The following is a 14929-nucleotide window of genomic DNA, read 5'->3' on the forward strand; positions in this document are numbered from 1 at the left end:
TGCTGCTGTCTGACGGTTTTGTCTGTTTTGTGCCTGGGCGTCTGGTTCTTTCTTTTTCCTTTCTTTTTTTTAATCGCTTGAGGTGGTATGCCGATCCGTTCGTCTTCGCAGTGGCATGGATTTGACTGCTATACCAGTGTACTTCCGGTCCTATTTTGGCGTTCCACTTTACCGAGGATCTGTATTGGTTATTGCTGAATAATTAATTAATTAATTAACTAATTAATTCATGTTTCCTTATCACATAGGGCAGCCCGAGGCCTTAGTGGGGAGAACTAGAGAAAATGACATACTGACCCCGCAGGTTAGTTAGCTTGAACCATAAAGATGTCAGTGTCACCATCGTTGGTTGTTTTCAAATGAAATAAATGCCTCGTGCGCAATCTCGCATGTCTTCAGTTTATGTTCTTTTAGAGTACTATTGACGCCTTAATTTACCAGCAGAGCAGCGCTACTGCGCTGGTCGCAGCTGTACTAGCAGTGGAGAGTTTAAAAGGCTCAACGTTACGCGAACGGACGTTCCTTTCCTCGCGGTACGGTTGAGGTGTCCACCGAGAAGCGAACAATGGCAGGCGAAGGCGACGCGAACGGGGCCCGATTACGCTGTCGCGTTTCGCTCTTGAAGGCGAAGTTCAAGCGTCCTCCAACTGCTTTTGCTCGCATGCTCAGTGCTCGCATTTCGCGCGGTCTGGCCGTTAAGTAAGGCTCGATGCAGTGTACACTCTAAGAAAAAAAAAAAAAAGTCCTTTGACCTTTTTTTAGAGTTTTGACTTGCCACGTATATGACTCTCTTAAAGAGACACGCTAACTCTCTTGGAGATCATTCTACTCTCTTCAAAGAGTAGTGGGACCCGAAGAGAGTTCACGTACTCTTTAAAGAGAGTCATGTTCCAAATCAGGACTCACCGAAAAGGGTAGCACATAATTGTTTGTTTGTTAGAGGGTATAGCGGTCTTCATTTTTTCTCCGAAGATAGCCGAACTTCTAATGGCTACCAACGGCACTGCTCTACAGAGGGGAATGGAAGGCTCTTCGCGGTTCGGTGGGGGGAGCATAGATCATTTTGTTATGTTGTAATTGACAATAGGTATACGTACAGGCCTGAAGACTAGTTTTTGTTGAGCAGATATAAACGCCCACATGTCGACGATCTCTCGGTCTCGATTAAAATAGCTGAGCTGTGGAGTTCCAACGGCACACGGCGCACGGATTTGTTCCCTGTCACTAGCAGCGAAGGCTCCGCATTGTTCGCATGTCTCTTTAATCTTTCGAAGCGTCCAAGTGTAACGTGATCTCGACAAATTTATCTTCCGAACTCGCAACGGTTGCCTATCTCTCTGGGTCACGGAGAATGATCTCGCGATATCTAACCATGACAGTGGGTGGAATGCTTTTGGAACGCGCGTTGTACGCGTCACATAGAGCGCAAGCCTTTTAGAAACATTCGTACGTTTGAGAATTGCGTGGTATGCAGCCACATTTAGAAGGGAGCGAAACGCAAAAACGCCCATCTACTTAGATCTAGGTGGGTTGTCAAAATTAATTCGTAGTCTTCATACGTCGTGACTCACGATGAAATCGTGGCTTTTGGCTCAGAGTTTATTGAATGGCGCACTCATTTTTTTCCTTATAAGTTCGGTCACGAGCGTTTGTCTTTGCTAAATTGTACTCGCATTATTTTCTCGGCTATTGCGATTGTTAAGGCTTTGAGTAGGCTACAGAAACGTGATCGATCTCAAGCATTTTTTTCGTGAGGCACACGCAGTCACATTTGAAACCTGCCGTGGAACAAAAGCTCTATATATTCAGAATCTGCGTCCAGATTTTAGTCATTTTGGATATTGGTATCGGCATGTTTCTCGAATCCTGACGTCAAATCCCTTTCAGAAATGACCCATATATGATATAAAGGAAAGGCATTATTTCAAATTGGAACGTTAACTGACATTTTTTGTGACTGGCCATTATTTTATGAAAAGCAGTCCCACTGCATTGGAAATAACTCATTCTCGCGACTTGTTCACAAATGTTGCACTTGCACTAGTGCAGGCACGTTAAAATTACCTGCGAGGTACGTCACGTCACATCGACCTCACCAGCGCCGCGGTTCAGACGCGACATGGAGAAGCTAAATCGGCGAATCTGGCTAAGCATGGTCTTTTGGCTCCGAAGAATATATATATAAAAAGAGTATGCGTTACTATTTTCGGTCAGCCTGACTTGCCACGTATATGACTCTCCTTAAAGGTGTCAGACCTTAACTCCCTTTTGGGCTCACGGCTCTCCGACGACAGTATAGTGATCTCCAAAAAGAGTTCACGTGTCTCCTAAAGAGAGTCATATGCGTGGCGAAAGGACTCCTTTTTTTTTTCTTAGCGGGAACTACAGTTCTGTCCAAGCCATTATTTGTATTCTCATTAGCGTCTGTTAGAGCACGGCCCAAAGGCTCAGTTATATTGCTCGATTCATTGGCGCTGATAATCAACCTTTCCGCGCGACAAAATAGTCTTGCACAAGTCGTGGCTTCGTGCCTGACGCAGAGCAAAGGAAGGCGCCAAATGCTGGTGTCTGGCAGACGCCAGGTGTTGTGCGCTTCTTCGTACGGTCTCTTGCATCTTGCGGGCATGTGTATGCGTTCGGGAACAGTTGAATCGATTGCGCAAGGTCGCTGGGACGAAGTGTAGAAGGTATATCCGTACATGCGACAGAAAATGCACAAACTGCTCTGCTGAAGCGAAAATGCTTTTGACAGTTTTTTTTTTCCTCTTCCAACACCTGCCAGTAGATTATACGTGCCGATGAAGAGACAACTACGCTCCACTTGCACTAACGAGGGTTGTTTCATGGGAATCGATGTGCTGTGACTACCTCGCGAATGCTCTGTATCGGATGATGAGATACACGGCTCAGAAACGACAGAAAGTTGAAGGATTCGCTGTATATTAAGCGTCCTGACACGAAAACAAGGCGAATTGAAGAGACAACACACGCGAACGCGGATACCAACTGACTATCAGCGTTCGATTTTGTCGTCTACTAATCTGCCACAGTAGTTCGACCTTTCATTTGGTAGTCAGCTAACGTTTGTAGACACCTTTTTCACTGATGACCTGTCTTCGCGCCTCACGTTTTTTTCTACGATGAGAACTGCGGTCCGACGCCTACGCAGTGAGGGAAAGGGTTGGGTATGCGTGCGTGCTTCTCTTGATCTATTTTCCCGCATAGAAGAATGATACGTCCAACGGACCTCTGACGGGTATAGTGTATATAATCTACCTGATCGATCAATGTTCGCAAAAGAGGAGATCGTGACACAGCGGCCCATTCTCGATAAACGATCCTCGCCCGAACGGTCTCGGTTGCTTTCGGGGTTCTCCATTAGTGGGGGAAGGGGGAGGGGCAAGTTTCACCGCATACGCCCCCTCTCCCCCATTCCCGTCGCCATGTGGTCGAGTCCGAAAGGAGACAAGGTGCGCAACGGATGCGATAATGAAAACGAAGCGATGACGCGTTTCTCACAAAGGCCTGCCATCGGTCCCCGGCTTCCTGGGTCTTGGTGGGCACAGTTTTGAGTGCAACATCGGGGTACTTGGTCGCCATTATCGTCAAAAAAAACAGGCGTGTGGCCATAATCCTGACATTAAAAATGACGGGAAATGATGATGAGTAAAGGTGCGGGGTTAGAATTGGCGCTTGCCTTTAGATGACCGGGGGGGGGGGCTTCCCCTCCCCCTTTCAACCTATGCGCATCCTCTGTTTATACTTGAAGAAAAGCCAGCAAAAGCACAGGACACGGGAAGGGAGGCAGACTCACACAACGCTGGAAACTAAACTGGACTTTATTGAAGGGTTTTCAAGCAACGTGAACCAACCGCATTGATATCGGAGCCATGGATCTGATATCAAACTCTCTATGTTTATACTACTACACTTAAGAAAAAAAAAAGAGTCATTTTACTCTTTTTTGGGAGCCGAGTTTCCACGTGTATGACTCTCTTTAAAGAGAGACGTGAACTCTCTTTGGAGATCATGATATAGGCTCGTCAGAGATTCTTGTGACCCAAGATAAAGTTAACCTGTCGCTTTAAAGGAAGTCATATGCGGGCGAGTCAGGTTCAGCGAAAAGAGTAACATACTCACTTTTTCTTTTTTTTTATCATTCTAACAAAATGGAGTGCTTGGGGAGTATTTCTGCCTGCCACAGAATTATATAATCGTCATCTGGCCTGCTCGCGTTTCCTTCTTGAAAACCCGGCACTCGCCACTTTCCTATCAAGAACGCTATGTCACGCTGATATCACGCACGCCGGTCGTGACTGAGAAGTGACAGGATCGCGGTGATAACGCAAGGATACGCGTGGCAGATGATGATAGTTGTACGGCGGAAATACTCCCCAAATGCTCGATTCTTTCTTAAACCGTAGAGTTTACGGTATCGCGTGTTTGCGCGTGCGGCATCGCTGGAAGTCTGTCGAGGGAGCTGCTCGGACGACGACGATCTAGCACGAAACTCTTTGAGACCGCTCGTCCGGCGTGAGAGAGTGGCGAGGGCGAACACGAAGGTGCGCCGAGGCGCGCGTGGTCGTGGGGGCGTTGGGCGGGCAGCCCGCGAACGCCTCCAGCGACCGCGGCATTCGCTACGTCGCGCTGCGGCGCGAGAGTTCGCCATCCAAGGACGCACTCGTGGGTCGTGCCGTGGGCGCGCCGCGGCCGACGCTCGCTTTGGCCATATCCACGCACCGCAGTAGTGCCGTCGCTGAGGCCTCCGCAAAACACGGCGCGCAAAATCCCTCAATGGGCGCGCGGGTATTCCGGCGCGCTGCGTGGGGCAGGCCAGCTGGCGGCGGCGGCGCGCCGATCCCCCTTCCTAATGAAACGATTTCATGCACGCACTTTGGTCGAGCGGCCGGCGATGCACCCCGACTCCGCCACGAGTGTCCCGCACATCCCGGAAGGAAAGACGGGGCAGTCAGCTGCTGCCTCGTTTGTGGAGAGTCGTGGGTCTGGAAGTCTGCGGAAGCAAGTAGTACACTGTGGCCGTCCTCGCCGTCTGCGGCAGGACGGCCTCTCCTTTAGGGAATGTTTGATGTTTTTTCATATAGCCTCTTACCAAGAAGGCGTGTTCAGTGCCCGAAAATCGAAACAGAAGTTGAAAGAAGTAAGGAAAATCCTGTCGTACGTCTATACTTGTTGCATTAGCCGTAGAGCAGACCGGTGTTTTGGTGTTGTTTACTTGTCTATTTCAAAGCATTCAAAGTCTTAAGTGTCATAGACCCTTGCAGACAGGGTTGTAGCCTTTGGCTATGCTAATGCTTACAGATAGATGATGGCTGCAGGTTTTTCGCCAACTAATCAATATTTGCCATGACTCTTGCAATCCAACCCTCAAGAACTAAGCCCCCTTCACTTATGTTGAGTGCGCAGAGGGGGAATGCATGCAAATGGAGCAGCAGACCATTGAATTGCACACTAGATTACAGGCTCTTAATAAAAATAACATCTTCGTGCCATGGTCTGATGTGCCTGCAACGTGCAGTGATACAAAAGCCTTTTGAGACATGCCAACATATACACTCATGCTTTACAAACTCAACAATAAGTGCCTGTTTGTGTATGTGCATTAGTGCAAAGTATAACCTTCTCGTCTTTCAGTCTCCTTTCATCTTCCTCATGGCAGGGTAGCCAGCCAGACTCTTAATTATGACTCTGCAGCGCTCACAAAGAGGACGAAGGATGAAAGAAATGTTAACGACATAAGCTGACATGAACTTGTTTCTTCCGTCTTGTAAACCATTCTGCCTTTTGCTTATGACTTTGACTCGTTTCTATCTCTCTTGATGGTTGAAAATAAGGCCTTAAGTGCGCAATATGTAATATGTAATGCGTGCACGCATGCAGGCCAAACAGCGAGCCTCGGTGCTATGGCTGGTGTCGAAGGCGCACCAGAACCGGGTGCCCCCGAGCTGCGCGAGGTCTTCTACCGAGACCAGGCAGAGCAGGACCGGCTGCGGCCGCAGCTTGTGCAGGCACTGGCCAGTGGCGAGCTGTACTGCCTCGCGCTGGCCAACATCTACGCCGACCCCAACTACCATAGCCTCAGCCACCAGGGCGTTGTGCAGGCACTGCAGCGCAAGGGTGTCGACGTTGAGCCACCCGCCGACCACACCCCCCTCACCGAGACCGTGCTCGCCCAAACTGCTCCGCTGCGCATGGTACGTAGCTTGCTTGTTTCTTAAGCGACAGGCTGCTGAGGGCACATCATCACTTTAAAGAGACTGACAAGAAAAAAATCACAGCGTTCCTTATGCATTCACCTAAGACGACTCGAAGGTGAAAGCCATCTTAATTTTTTTTCTCAGTCGATTGGTTTTGCCCCGCCATCCACCGAAAGCATTACGCACCTAACGTTGTCTTGCACTGCCTCCAGTATCGGAGGCGTTGCAAACTTTCTGCACCTGACCTATTTTACACTGCCTCCATGATCGGCCCGCCTTTAACCAAGCAACGATGTGATGTGATGACATAATTGCATGATGTGACATTACTGTGACGTCATGATGACTCCACAAATTTTGGCAATCTGTGACATCATATGGTGATGTCTGATGTCATCACGCGATGATGACTTTTGCATCACTCGTGTTAGTGCCGACACCGCTAACGCGGGACGCTTGTTAATTTTCACGTTCATTGAAGCATCGAAGGTCTTCATCTTAATAAATGTCTGCTTTATTAGCAAATGAACTGGGTAAATTCAGCCTCGAGCTCCTTATAAATGGAATGCAGTGCAACTTAACCAATGAAAAATCAACAGCATCTCTGAAGATGCTTTCAAACAATGAGGGGAGAGTTAAAGGGACCTTGAACGAACCTTGGCAATTTTAGGCCGTTCGCATCATTAACAGACTCGCTTTAAATACTGTTTAATATGTGTAATGTATTGTAAGGTTTTTTAACACATCCGTCGCTACCGATTGCAGCATGCCACCTAGCCAAGTCCTTCAGCTGGTCCTGTTTTGGGATGCGACTTATGTGACCAATTTCGTGTGGACATCTGCTCATTAAAGATGGCATTGTATACTTCTATACACTCGTGCTACTCATGTGGCCATAGTCTGTAAAGATAGTTAGGATTGTATATTTTGAAAGAGTGAAAGACTATCAGATTCAAAGGATCTTTAATGAATCACAACTTGGCAATACATGAAGCCTTGTGTATTGCATTTGTTCATGGACTTAAATGATAAATGTTTAACCATATTTCCGATCATAATTACCATCCCGTCATTGCAAAATGAGCAAGAATAAAGTTAGGAAGATGCTTTATTAGTATTAACTGATTTGTTGTTTCTCTCTCATTCTGTTTAATAAGCTTGAATGGATTGTTTTAAGTCAGCACTGTGTCGTAGTAGAGCGTGGAACAAAAGCTCATTGACAGATTCTGTTCAACTTGTGCAGTATTTCACTTGTGAGCCTTGTCAGTTGTTGAGATAAATTTGGGCATATCTACTAGTTTATAATACTAGTTTATGGCTTATTCTCATTGCTCTTCCTCTTGTTTCACAGAGTGCCCACATGGCCGTCATCAATGGCATTATGGAATTGTACATCAAGGAAGTGCTCATACCCATCAAAGTCTTTGAAGTGGTCAGGTGAGTTTCTTTTTGTTGGATGATGCCAGTGGTGTCGAGTCTTGCCAAGGTTTGGGACATGTCAGTTTTCTGAATATTTTAACTTGATACACAGTATTGCTGTTTACCATGAGTTTACCAGGCTTCTGAGGATAGCCAGCATATTCATTCTCTGTTAACTTTCTCCTGAGCTGTAAAAAAATCTTAACAGTTTAATGTAATAGCAGCAAAAAATAGCGTAAACAGTGACACGAGTATAGAAACTGGGGAGCTTAGTTTATTCGTCACAGAAAAATGAACCCAAGAGACATTGAAGTCCAGAAAAAGTAAAGAAAATATGTTGCTCTTTTATTTGAAGTTGCGAAATAATTAAAGAGAATGAAGTGAACGAATGGATAGCTTGTCACTGGTGGGAGCCAGACCCACCTCTTCTAGATGATGCATGCATTGATCCACCAATCGAGCTATAATTGATGGTGGAGACACCCATTCAATTCACCTATAAAGACACCCATTCAAGTTCTCTAGTCTTAGTGCATCCTAAATTTAGCCCGAGCTAGTATCAGCTAGGGCCACTTATTGCCGAAATGGCAATAAATTATGTTTCATAATTATGCCAATGTGACATGAGCTTCAATACGCAGCTTATCAGGATTCATTATTATCTCATTTGCAGTAGCATGAGTACCCTCTTGCGAAACAGTCATTGTATTGTGCAGTCCGCTGTTCAACAGAAAACATGGATGTCGAGCGTTTGGAAATTGCGCCCTTTAGAGCAATCGCAGTGCCCTGTGCCTGGCTTTCATTGCAGCAAACTCGCATTGTTTTGGCCACTACTATTGCCGCATGTTGACGTAGCTCCAGCATACATTTGCAGTTGGAGTGCCAGCAAAGGGAGAGGTTACATGTAGTACATTAAAATGTTTTCTTTAAAGAGCCCTACACAAGGCCTTGTTGGAAATTTTGCACTTCAAGTTGTGAAAGAGCCGTCTAGGAAGCATTTTACCGCAAGAATTGTTCTATTACTTTGTTAGAGAAGATAGAAAAGATTGAACCCTCGGTTGTCAGAATGCCAGCATCAGTGTTAATGGAGACACTCCATTTTCCTCAAGTAGCATCTGCAAGCAACGTTCTTTAAAGCTGACCAGATATTACAAAGGCTCATAATTCGTCGTCATCATCCAGCAGTACCAACAATGTGGGGGCTATGTAGGTGCACTAGTGATGCAGAACTATCGATGGTACTATCGATACTATCGATAGCTGAGTCACTATCGAACTATCGATGGTAAAAGATACTATCGATAGTGCTATCGATAGTAAGTACTATCGATAAATCAACAGCGCGAACTCATTGCAGAATAAATTTGGTGTGGAGGAGCAGGCTTAAGAGCAAGAAAGTTGACATGCTTGTGTTCTTCACCAGAGTGCTTTGCTGACACATGGTCATAAAGTCAAACTCTTCAGCTGTATCGGAAAGGAAGCCGTTAATGGGGTGGAACTGCGCGGCTTCAGGTTACATTACTGCGATAGCAATTGTATGGACAGTCTCGGCTGGATTTTGCTGTCGCCATCGCCGCCGTCATGCACCGTATATGTATAAGTATGTATATATATATAAAAGCCCCAAAGAAAATAATTCAGAAAACTGCTTACGAAGCGCGGAATCGAACCAGGGACCTCTTCCTCCGCAGCGAGTGGCGCTAGCCACTACGAACGCAGATCCTCCACGTAGGTAACGGCGAGCGTTATATACACACCCTTTACCGCTGGACGGACTCTGCGCTTATAGCGTTTGCGCTTATAAGCGCAAACGGCTGTACTTATAAGCGGAAGCGCAATAAGCGGAAACGCAAAAGAACGGCTGCGCTTTAAGCGTTTCTTCATTACCAGCGAGATGGCGTTAGAGCGCGACAGGCGCATTTAAAAGTCGTTGGCGAGCTCGCTTGCTTCTTATACTTGCGCAGGGAGAACCTTGCCCTTCCGCTGTCTGCTCGCGCGGTTTTCTTGTGCTGAGGGGAAGAGGGATGTTTCACGCTTTCACCGTGATGTCCGCGCTCATGTTACGGAGCGTACGAAAGCCACTCGAGTTCAAGGGACACCGCTAAACGAACAAACTGAAGATGAGTGCGAACTATCAAGTGTCACAGCTCGACACTTGAAGCACGCTAGTTTCCTTCGCTGCTTCGGCCGCCTTTGCAACAGGAGCGCTGTTCAAACTGAGAGTATCCATTGGCGAGCCTCACTCATATACATTAGTTTCTTGCTATCGCATTCATTGCTTCGGCCTTGCGGCGAAACTGTGACTTTTTGCATTTGACGATTTCCAATAAAAATTATCAAGAACTAAGTTTGTTATTTGTAAGATGTAACTGGTTGCTTTTAAATATTGATTTATTGATGGACATATGCCGCCTTTTCACTGCGCAAATAATTTCTCTCGCCAAAATTGCTCATAAATTAAGCGAAGGTGATAGTAGGCTATCGCGAATATTTTGGCAATTTGATCATCGTTATTAGCACCACTATGGATAGTTTTTCACGTGGTTGTGACGGCAAAGATGCTGCAGCAAGACGAAAATACGAAGCTCTGGTCGAACTTGTGCCCAGAAAATCAAACTCAGAATACAAGCGATACACGCTGCGCACCGATAGCGGCGAGAACAGTCGCCGGCTGTCGAGTAATCTGATGATCGGCGGAACGCTTCGTGTTTTTATACATCAGTCATCAAACCTTCCAGCGTTATCGCTGGTGCTCGCGTAAACTCTCGAATAAACTTGCATATTCGCGTCGGCGCGTAATCTTAAATGTCAAACAATCGCGAAGCTTTCAATACAATGCGGCACGGCCTGCGTCAAACACTACTAACAGTCTGTGGGTGAAACCTGAATACATCAAAAATTAACACGCGTGGCAGTAATATCGCTAGTAATATTACCGATGGTACTACCGATTCGACTATCGATAGTTTATCGATAGTACTATCGATAGTTGTTTACACTATCGATAGTTTCAAAGAAACTATCGATACTATCGATAGTCAATTTACCGATAGTTCTGCATCACTAAGGTGCACATATTGCCTTACATATGTGTAGTGGGTACCTGGCTACTTTGCAAAATGGTGAATTATGGCGTACTGAATACTTAGCAGGTCTACTTGCAGTAGGTGCCCTAGGAGAGTCTACAACGGCAAACATCGCACTCGAAGATGTTGCTTTCCTGATGGGACGGCTAAGGTGTATCGAGAAGCAAGGCTTTGCAAGCGAATTGGAAGGCAATGCGAACGGTGCCTGAAACGCTATTGCGTTCCATTCTTAAAAGCGAGCTTACGTGTCTGCAATTTATTGTTGAATTGCAGCACCTATAGAACACTCTGTGTTTCACAGACGGTTTTCAGCTGTCGGATACCGGAGGAGGTTCCCGTCGACGCGGAGGATGCGGCGCGCTCTGGTTTGAACAAGTGCTCTGTGAAAAGCGGCACCGCATTGAGGACGAGCTGGGCCCGGACAGCGCCTGCCGGGGCCCGCCCATGCTTCAAGACCTGGCGGACCTGAGCGACGGTTGTGCGCTGGCCGCGCTGCTCAGCTTCTACTGCCCACAGCATTGCCCTGGCACGACTGTGCCTGCCGGGCGACAGCTGGCTGACTCGCTCTACAACCTTCAGCTGAGCCAGCGCTTCTGCGACGCGCACCTGCGCATGACGTGTTCGTCCTGCACGGTGGAAGATGTGCTCTTTGTGCACCCTTCCATCCGGCAAAACCTTCTCGCTCTCTCGCCGATCTCATGTTTGTGTTCGAGATCCGGCCAGCCAAGTGCGTGCGACGGCCGGGAGCGGGTATGACCCGCCCAATGCCGAGAACACACTACAGGGTAAGACCATCCTGTTTGAAATGTGCCGTGTCAACTGTGGGCTCTCTTGTTCAATTGAAGCGGTGATGAGGTCATTGCTATTGGTACTTCGTGTCTTGTTGCTCGTGTCCTATGCTTGGTTTGTTTGCGGCACATTTTTGTTCTTAGTGCGTGGTGTAGTTTGGCGAAAGAACAAGGGTTTAAAATTAGCAACCAGCATTTAGAAATGTGCAAGAGTATGTATACCTAGGCAACTACTAACATGAGAGCCTCCACATGAAAAGGAAATTCACCGAAGAATAAGGGTGGACCGGAGTGCATACGGCGGACATTCCCAATCATTGCAGGCAATTTACCACTGTCCCTTAAGCAGAAAGTGTACAACCATTGCATTTCCCACTTTAACATAGGGGCTGACACTTTGACGGTAACAAAGAAACTTGAGAAAAAGTAGGACCCACAGCATGTGATGGAAAAAAGAATTGCAGGTACTAAAGGTTCGAGGTAGGAAACAGCAGAGTGTGTCATAGACCAAAGCGGGATAGCCAACAGTCTAGTTAGCAAGCAAAATAACATTCCTGCGCATTATGCGCAGGACTGTTAACTGGTGGTCAGTGAGAGCGACGGAATGGATACCAAGAAATGGGAAGTGTAGCAGAGGACAGCAGAGGGTTAGGTGTGGTGACGAAATTAAGAAGTTCGCAGGAACAAAATAGAATCAGCTTGCGCAGGCTAGGGTGAGTTGGAGATTGTTAGGAGAGGCCTTCATCCAGCAGTCGACATAATACCGACGATGATGATAGAGCTTGAAAAACGTCAAAGATTGTTTGCATTCCTTCATTCTAAAACGAAACCGTTCCAACTATCTCAGTTGTCAACCTTGCGATAGGGAAATACAGGCAGTCATCTCGTGCCGAAAACTAGAGAGACAGCATGAATGAAGCACTGCAAATACTACTGGTAAAGCAGGCGAGGGAAGAGAATAACGACATAATTATTATGTTATCATGGCTCAGGTCTCAAGTATTGGGTGTTTAGAGAATGATCCACTTTGACCAGTAGGGCTGGTGAGGGAGGAGAGTGGTATGCAAGGTGTCAAGGGTGGTATGCGAATTATCAGTTTGTGTTTGGCACATCTTATGTGTCAGAGGCCTAGGCTCGGTATTCTAAAGACGGCTACTTGTTACAGGCGGCATTACTGTCTCCTGACAAGTTGTACATTAGGATACCCTTAAGCGAAGCCTCGAGTCACTGGAAAGATGCCATATTAATAAAGCTTCATTTACCGAGAAAGGTATGCACAGGTGCAGTACCCTATGTCATATACCTGACCTTAACTGGGCTTTCAGAAATGTTAGCATCATGAAGTAAATGTAGCTATTATTTTTTACAAAAACAGAAGAACTTCTTTGCTTAGGACTTAGGACTTTAAAATATACTATGTAGACGATAACTTGGTTGTCAATGTCATGCACTGTAAAGCTTGTAATGTAGCCGAGACATTACGAATCCTCCGTTGTGCTGGTGATTTTGGTATAGAGGTGTACAACTAGCCATGCTGTGTGTTGAATCAGTTCTTGCTTGCTCGAGTCCTTATTCTTTCTTTTCGTAAATTGATGGTGGTGCGTCGGTTCTCGTCAGAGTTATGTTTCGCAATTCAATTTGCGTTCGTTTGTTGCGTGTAGCGGCTCGGCATCGAGGGGAGTCCCTGCGCAAGGCACGTGCCCTGCAGAACTCCTGTAGCCACATTCCAGATTTGTGTCCGCCTGATGACCACAAGTAAGGATGCCTTTCTCTTACTCTTCTCCCCCTCTGTTCACTATGGTAAAGTCTCTGCATTGCATTCTGGAATGAGAATATTTGGGGTTGTTCATTTTTTGCTAATTCGCTAAAGCAGTGAAAGTATAACCATCATGCTAGTTGAGCTGCCGGTAGCTCAAAGAGCATGATGGTCCTGCTTCTCACAGCAGAATTTCTTAGTAAATACGGCCTTGAGCCGTATTTACTAAGCAACAGTATGTATGATTCAGAATAGTTTTAGAAGGTGCACTTCTTGCTTTTTCAGCGTTCATTGATGCCTGTGTTGCTTGTGCAGCATTTTGAAGCAACTTATCTGGGCCAGAAATAGTTTTTTTGGTAGTGGGGGTGGGTTAACCCTCTTTATGTATGTTTGCACGTGTGTTTGTATGTGTATGTCTATATATACATGCAAAATTGTAGGGGTTAGACACCCCCCCCCCCTTCCCCAGCTACGCTACTCCAACTTCCCACCCTGTCGGTGAATATATTCTGGCAGAAATGAGCCTTTTTCATTGGTGTATATGGTGTATATAAGTTTGTGTATATGAAGCAGAAATTGTTCAAAGATTTAGTGAGAATTTCAGTGCCTTGGCACAGTAGCCAATGTGTAAAAGCTTGCCACCTATGTACACTTGCACAGCGATTGTTCAGAAGTGTGGTCTGGTTGTGGACGTGCAAAGTTAATTGTGTGACCACTTCTCGTTTCCCTTCATCAGCCAAACAAAGCACAATGGAGCGTGGCCAGAAGGTGTGCGGAGGCTGAGCCAAGGTGAGTGCACCCGAGTTTCGCACTGGACAGTGGCATGAATGATGGAATAACGGTGCCGACCAATAATTCGGACAGCTTCCTGGTAACACCCATCAGTCCCATTCGCTTGGTATACAGTAGACTCTTATTAAACGGAACCTGAAGGGACCAGGAAAATATGTTCCACTTAACAGGAATTCCATTTACTGAGACATGGACAGGGTGTGGAATTAAAGTAAGAGACCAGTCATATCAGAAGCAGTTGTTCCACTTAACCAGCGATTCTGTTTAAGAGATTTCTGTTTACTGAGAATCTACTGTGTGAGGATGATCAAGGTTTCGGACATATTACAGCATGCCATTCAATAGTCCAGACTCTGCTTGCCTGATCATATGTTGATTGTGGCACCCAGATACTTACAATAACAAAGGGATAATGAACTGTGGTATTCTATAACCTCCTTCACTGCCTTAGACACTATTGCATGGTATAGGAAGGCTGCACTAGAAGCTTCGTTGCCTTCGATAAAGGAAGCAGGGCTTTGATTCATAGGGGAAGGGAGGCAGTGGTTTTGAGGTGTGAACGGAAAAGGGTCGGGATCAGTGCCTTAAAAACAGCTCTTCTCAATCATGCATTTGCATTTGCGACTTGATATTCAGCATTCACAATGCAGGGCATTTTATATGGTTGTAAGAGGAAATCGCTTTTCATGAATCTTTTACTCCGTTGTGAGCATGGTTTTGGATTGCAGGTGCGAAGCCTGTCACTCGTGTTTCACGCTCTTCTGCCCGGGAGGATGAAGATTCGGACCAGCTGAGCTCGTCACCTAGGTAACGACTTTTCACCGATTGCCTCGCTGGCTGTACAAATGTGAAATGCTAATTGGAATTATGTCA

At 46.3% G+C, this 14929-nt stretch overlaps 1 protein-coding gene across 1 annotated transcript in view; it reads left to right on the top strand.

Moving 5' to 3' along the window:
• Positions 1 to 14929, top strand: part of LOC119397615 (patronin-like) — a 52220-nt gene that overhangs the window by 17380 nt on the left and 19911 nt on the right. The window contains 8 exon segments of the mRNA XM_049416615.1: positions 5899 to 5956; positions 5959 to 6212; positions 7567 to 7652; positions 11022 to 11085; positions 11132 to 11420; positions 13170 to 13263; positions 14001 to 14053; positions 14785 to 14863. Of these exon segments, the coding sequence (XP_049272572.1) occupies positions 5899 to 5956; positions 5959 to 6212; positions 7567 to 7652; positions 11022 to 11085; positions 11132 to 11420; positions 13170 to 13263; positions 14001 to 14053; positions 14785 to 14863 (977 nt within the window).

Source organism: Rhipicephalus sanguineus, chromosome 6 (genome assembly GCF_013339695.2).
Source record: "Rhipicephalus sanguineus isolate Rsan-2018 chromosome 6, BIME_Rsan_1.4, whole genome shotgun sequence".
Lineage (NCBI taxonomy): Eukaryota > Metazoa > Arthropoda > Arachnida > Ixodida > Ixodidae > Rhipicephalus > Rhipicephalus sanguineus.